Genomic DNA, 6,117 nt, shown 5'->3' on the forward strand with positions numbered 1-6,117 from the left:
CGGCGCCCTGGCCGGCATGACCGAGCACATGGCCATGTACCCCGTCGACACCATCAAGACGCGCATGCAGTCGTACGTCGCCGTGCGCGACTTTGCCAACCTCGGCATGCTGCACACCACGCGCGCCATCGTCGCGGCCGAGGGCCTGCGCGCCCTGTGGCGCGGCGTGGGCGCCGTCGCCCTGTCCGCGGGGCCCGCGCACGCGCTGTACTTCGCCTCGTACGAGGCCGTGCGCGACCGCCTCGCCCCGCAGGCTCGCTTCGACGGCCACCCGCACCCGCTCCCCACCGCCGTCGCGGGCGCCTGCGCTACCGTCGTCGGAGACGGCGTCATGACCCCGTTGGATGTTGTCAAGCAGCGCATGCAGCTCTCGCCGAAGGGCACCTATTACTCCGTCATGGCCTGCGTACGCGCCGTGTATGCCAACCACGGCTTCAGGGCCTTTTACGCCGGTTATGCCGCCACCTTGGTCATGAATATCCCCTTCACGGCCGTCTACTTCTCGGGGTATGAGATGGCGAAGAACATGATTCTCGACTGGCGGCAGATCGAGGAGCGCCAGTTTTCCGTGGGCTCGCACTGCGCCGCGGGCGCCATCGCGGGTGCTGCCGCCGCGGGCGCCACAAACCCACTGGACGTCGTCAAGACGCGCCTGCAGACCCAGGGTGAGGTCGGCGCGAGGCGCTACCGCGGTGTGTGGGACGCCCTCCGCAGCATCCGCGTCGAGGAGGGCTGGGGTGGCTTGATGCGCGGCGTCAGGCCGAGGGTCCTGTTCCACATGCCCGCCGCCGCCGTGTGTTGGACTACCTACGAGTTTTGTAAGCATCTTATGCACGGCAGGGGTGCCCCAGATTCGGACCCCATATAAATAGACCATGTACATTAAAGAGAAGCAACAGTTTAATCATGGTGCCCGGGCGCGATCGTCACCGGCTCGTGCGCCCGGCGCATCCACCCGCATTGCCCGCAGAAGAAGCACTCTAACCCGGGGATGGCGATCGGTGCCCCGCAGTTGAAGCACGTGCCGTACCGCGCGTCGGAGAACGTCGTGCTTCGGAGCACGCTCGTCTCGGCCTCTGTGAAAGGCGCCGATGGGATGACCGGAGCCGGCGGCGGTGGCGCGGCGGCGGCGCTTGCCGGTGGTAGCGCCGCGTCCCGTGAGGGGCGTGCGCGGCCCCGTCGGCGCGGCTTGGCGGATGGTTCGGCGGCGGTGGGCGGGCGCTTGGCGGATGTAGATGCAGGGCGGATAGTGCGTTGCAGTGCGAGAGGGGGGAGGAAGGCCATTGTGAAGGAAGGTTGCGGGCGAGAGAAGGGCTAGGCGAGGTTGGAGAAAGTGAGACGGTGTTCAGAGCGGAGCCGGACGTCGTCGAACCGTATTAAAAGCGGGAGGATTTTGTCCGGTGAGTTTGATCCTCACAGAAAGCGGCAAAACGACCTCTCTCAGACCGTAGCGGGTGTGTCTTGCACGCCGTGCGCCAGCAGCGCCGCTTCCGGTGATCCTGCGGCGATGGCGTCCTCCGAGCGCACGCTGCACATCGCGGGCGTGCGCGTGCGCTTCCCACACGTGCCGTACCGCGCGCAATCGGCGCTGATGCACGCCGTCGTCACGGCTGTGCGCACGCGCGAGCACGCCCTGGTCGAGAGCCCCACGGGGACGGGGAAGACGCTCGCGCTGCTGTGCGCCGCGCTCGCGGTGCAGCGCCACACGCGCGAGGCGAGCGAGGATCGTGCGGAGAATGCGAGGGAGGAGACGGGCGCCGCACCGCAGGGCAGGGCCGAGGCAGAGGAGGTGGCTCCGCCAGTGCGAGAGGAGGGGGGAGAGGAGGGGGGAGAGGAGGGCGAGGACGAGAAAGAAGAGGAGGGCGAATCCTCCGATTCGGACTTTGCGAAGCCCACGAAGTTTCGCGACGTTTCGTGGCAGCGCGGGCTGGCGGGGCGTGGACGGAAGCGGATGGAGGCGGATCACGAGGAGGAGCGACCAGCTAATGCGTTCATGTTTGCGCGGCTGCTCGCCATGGAGCAAGACCGTCCGTTGGATGACGGCTGCACGCAAGGTCCGGTGACGCAGCCGGAATCGCAAGACCCGAGCCAGCCCGAAGGAAAGAAGGTGCCGCGCATTTTCTACGCGACGCGCACGCATAAGCAGGTCGCAAATGTCATAAGCGAATTACGCAAGACGCCGTACCGGCCGAGGATCACGGTGCTGGCGTCGAGGAGGGAGTATTGTATTCGAGAAGATGTACGTAGCGCGGTGGCGAGGGACGAGACATGCAAGGCGCTGGTGAAGGCGGGGGATTGTCGCCATTATTATTCGGCGGCGGAGCTGGCAGCGCATGAGGAGCTTAAAGGCGAAGCATGGGATATCGAGGAGCTGACTGAGCTGGGGAGGAAGCATGGCGGGTGTCCATATTACGCGAGCCATGAGCTGTATCAGAAAGCCGAAATCGTCTTTTGTCCGTATAGCTTCTTGGTCGACCCGATCGTTCGCGGGGCCAGGGGAATCAATTTGGCGGGCGATGTCGTCATCTTGGATGAGGCGCACAATATCGAAAACTATGCGCGGGAGAGCGCAGGTTTTGAAGCGGATATTGCCGATGTGAGGCGCGCGCACGATGAGGTGGACATCATGATCTTGACGGGCTGCTTTTCTGGCGCCCGCGGCGATCTCGGAGTTGCATATCGCAGGCTTAAGGGGCCGCTCGAGGCTCTCATGGCCATTGTGGACGATGCAGTCGCGAGCAATGAGCTGAAAAGTGTGGAAAGGGAGGAGATGGCTGTGTACGAACGTGAGGAGCTTTTGGGGAAACTGTCGTTGGCAAAGGTGGACGAGGAACAGATCAAGCGCTGGAGGGCCATGTATGAGTTTATTGTAAATTATGGAGATGGCAATGAAGCAAAGCGGATGAAGAAAATGGGAGACGTCCCGTGCGATTCGCAGGCAACGGTGGAATCCGCGGGAGCGGAAACCGTTCAGCGGAAAGGAGCAGAGAACAATCAAGACAAGTCGAAAACTGCGACATCTCCTACAGGAATGGCTGACAATGACTCTATGAAGAACCCACAGATGACCGGTCCCGGGAAACCTGTCCCAGAGTCGCGACCAGCTGGATTTGGGTACGGGTGTGACCCAAATGTCGAAGCGAATGAATTGCATATCGAGACCCCTCGACAGGACTCGACAAGGCAAATGAAGCGTGGCAAAGTGGGGAACAAAGTTCGTCGGAGAGGACGAAAACGGCGAGGAGCAGACGTGGCAGAGCAGCGACCTTGGATTGCAAAGTGCATGTCGATGACCCATTCTCTGCTAACAACATTGGAATATTTGTTTGCGTACCCGAACGACTTCGCCCTCGTCGTCGACCGTCGCACCGTCGACTATATCACCACAATGCGGGTGCAAGTATGTTGTTTGAATGCAGCCGTATGCTTTCGAGACATCTCCAATAAAGCTCGGGCGGTTATCGTCACATCGGGCACGTTGTCGCCAATCGATTCGTTTGCCGGTGAGCTGGGGACAAGATTTACCATTTCAAAGTCTCTGCCACATGTTATTGACGTGCGCAAACAGCTTTTTGTCAGCGTGGTGGCAGAGGGACCGGGGCGAGAGCGTTTTGATGCGACATATGCCGGCTCGTCAAAGTTTTCGTTTCAAGACTCGCTCGGAGAAGCGCTGTACGACTATTGCCGCGTAATCCCAAGTGGGGTGCTAGTCTTTTTCCCTAGCTATCGATTGATGGCGCAGTTGCACACCCGGTGGAAGGGTTCGGGAGCATGGGACAAGCTGTACACGGTGAAAAACACCGTCCTGGTCGAACCGCATCGACGAGGGGAAGACTTTGACGAGATAGTCGGTCGGTACCAAGCGGCGTCTGAGTCGGACGGAGGAGCGATTCTGTTCGGAGTGTGTCGCGGAAAACTGTCCGAGGGTGTCGACTTCCGGGACGCCACGTCGCGCGGTGTCATCCTCGTCGGTATCCCTTTTCCGTATTTTGGCGATGTCGTCGTGAGTAGAAAGCGGCAGTGGAATGACCGCACGAGGAAGAACAAGACCGAATCCAAGCTACAGAGTGGGACGGAGTGGTATGAAATGCAGGCATACCGCGCGTTGAACCAGGCCCTGGGGCGAGCGGTACGACACAGATATGATTACGGGGCTGTCTTGCTGCTCGACTGTCGGTTTCGTCAAAAGCACGTCCTGAAGCAACTGCCGAAATGGACTCAAGCCGGGATCCAGCAGACTGATGGAAGTCACGGGGCTTTACTACGAGGCCTGCAGCGCTTTTACGACACCGTCCAAGAGCAGATCGCATCATCCGTCACAAACTAACTTCCTAACTGCATCGCCTGTGATATTGTAACACGACAAGGTAAAAAGCACAAGGGTCAAGACATGAGGACGTTCGGCTGACTTTTGCACTTGAAAACAGACCAGACGGCTGATTTGGCTGCGCCCCCGCACATCATACGCTTTTGTAGTGAGTACGGTGCCCTCGGCATCACTCGTTGGCATGCAAAGCATGAAATCGAAAGCGCCCCTGCGTAGCTGGATAATGGGATTCGATCATAAGACTTACGGAACAAGCATTCGATAGGCAAAGTAAAAAACGTGGAGACCAACTCAGAACACTTTCCCCATACCACACTCTCAATACAAGAATGGGATGAGAATTTTCCTGCTGGGAGGGTATAGAGCCCTCCCATCCTTGCCATCAAACTCCTTCTTATACCGTCTATGCTTGCTCCCTGCCCACACGAGCATCTGGAAAGCGCCGGCACACATAAAGAGGAGGCCCGCGATTGTCTTTGTCATCATATTAAAGCCCAACCAGGACAAGATCTCGTAGGTATAGTTTGGACATGACACGAGCTCAAACAAGCCGCCCCTTGGAATGCGTCTGACCTTTGTCCCCGGGGGCCTGAGCATCCTGAGGGTCCAGTGCGCACTAAGATTGCCGACCTCCATGAAGTAGAAAAGGCACATACCGGTGTACACCAAATCCTCCTTGGGGGGAGTGTACAATGGGTGGTTGACAAAGTAAGCCACGTAGGCGGCGAAGCCCCAGTAGTAGATGGAGTTTTTGAAGAGGTTGGAGAGCGGCATGGTGGCGTGCGAAAAGCGATGGACGAAGAGGGTCTCTAGCTCGCGCTTCGCGTAGTGGAAAGTCCAGGCCATGAGGGCCGAAAACTGGACCTCGCGGGCCCACGGAGTGACGGCGGCATGGATGGCGTCGCCGTAGATCCAGCGCGGCTGGTTGTAGAAGAGCGGATACAGCAGCAGCGGGCCGAGATACTCGAGCAGGAAGACGGTCTTCCAGAGGATCTGCGGGCCCAGGTCCTTGAAGAGGAGGACGTCGGCGTCGGAGAGGGGCGAGTCCGGGTTGAGGGCTGGGGGGCGCGTGGCGGAGGGCGCGGCGGGGGAGGGGTAGAAGCGCTGGCGGTCCGGGTAGTAGAGGGGGTGCGCCGCATGGAAGAGCGGCTGCAGAGAGGAGAGGGTGGCAGAGGCGGGGAGTTGGTAGTCGCCCAGCGGGCGGCCGCTGGTGGATTGGACGGAGACCTTCATGATGATGGCGGGGGAAAGGGGAAGGAAGTTGAGAGGGGAAGGGTAAGGGGAAGGGGTGAATTGAGGTGCGATCGGATTGATATGGGAAGAGAGGATTGATGCGGTGTAGCTCGGAGGGTTTGGTGGTAGGGGGCGAAAGTTTTGAAAAGTTTTGGGGAAAATTGTATGATTGCGGAGCAAGTTTTGATTGCTGGTGGCACCAGCAGCAATCAAATGTGGCAAGTGGCACGAAAGCGTATGTGGTGTTGGCAGCAACACGTCAAAAGTGTATCAAAGTGGGGCGAGATACAGGCGAGCATCGTCATCAAGTTACGAGTTAGATTTACTATATACACAAGCATCGAGGCATGGTCCGCGGGCGAGGCGTCTGGGCACCCCTGGGCACGGAGGTGTGGTGGCTACATGTGGTGGCTACAAAATCTCCATAGTGAAGGCGAGCACGACAGAAACAAAGTCTCGAAAGTGGGTAACAAACTCGAAAGTCTTATCCCTGACGTCGTCGGGCTCCTCGAGGCCAAGGAAGACGCCGAGCAGCACGCCGGAGCCGAATCCGAAGC

General features: G+C 59.5%; 2 protein-coding genes across 2 annotated transcripts; one reads left to right on the forward strand and one right to left on the reverse strand.

The window, feature by feature from the left end:
• The first annotated feature begins 1,507 nt into the window (after positions 1-1,507).
• CHC_T00002363001 (hypothetical protein) lies at positions 1,508-4,327 on the forward strand. The gene has a single exon (XM_005713313.1). It carries the CDS (start codon positions 1,508-1,510, stop codon positions 4,325-4,327), a length of 2,820 nt encoding a protein of 939 aa, XP_005713370.1.
• Positions 4,328-4,645: 318 nt separating this feature from the next.
• On the reverse strand, positions 4,646-5,560 carry CHC_T00008438001 (trans-2-enoyl-CoA reductase (NADPH)). Its single transcript, XM_005713314.1, has one exon. The coding sequence runs from the start codon at positions 5,558-5,560 to the stop codon at positions 4,646-4,648; it is 915 nt and encodes a 304-aa protein (XP_005713371.1).
• Positions 5,561-6,117: the final 557 nt, after the last annotated feature.

This window comes from Chondrus crispus, genomic scaffold, assembly GCF_000350225.1.
Source record: "Chondrus crispus Stackhouse genomic scaffold, scaffold_135, whole genome shotgun sequence".
In the NCBI taxonomy this organism is placed as follows: Eukaryota; Rhodophyta; class Florideophyceae; order Gigartinales; family Gigartinaceae; genus Chondrus; species Chondrus crispus.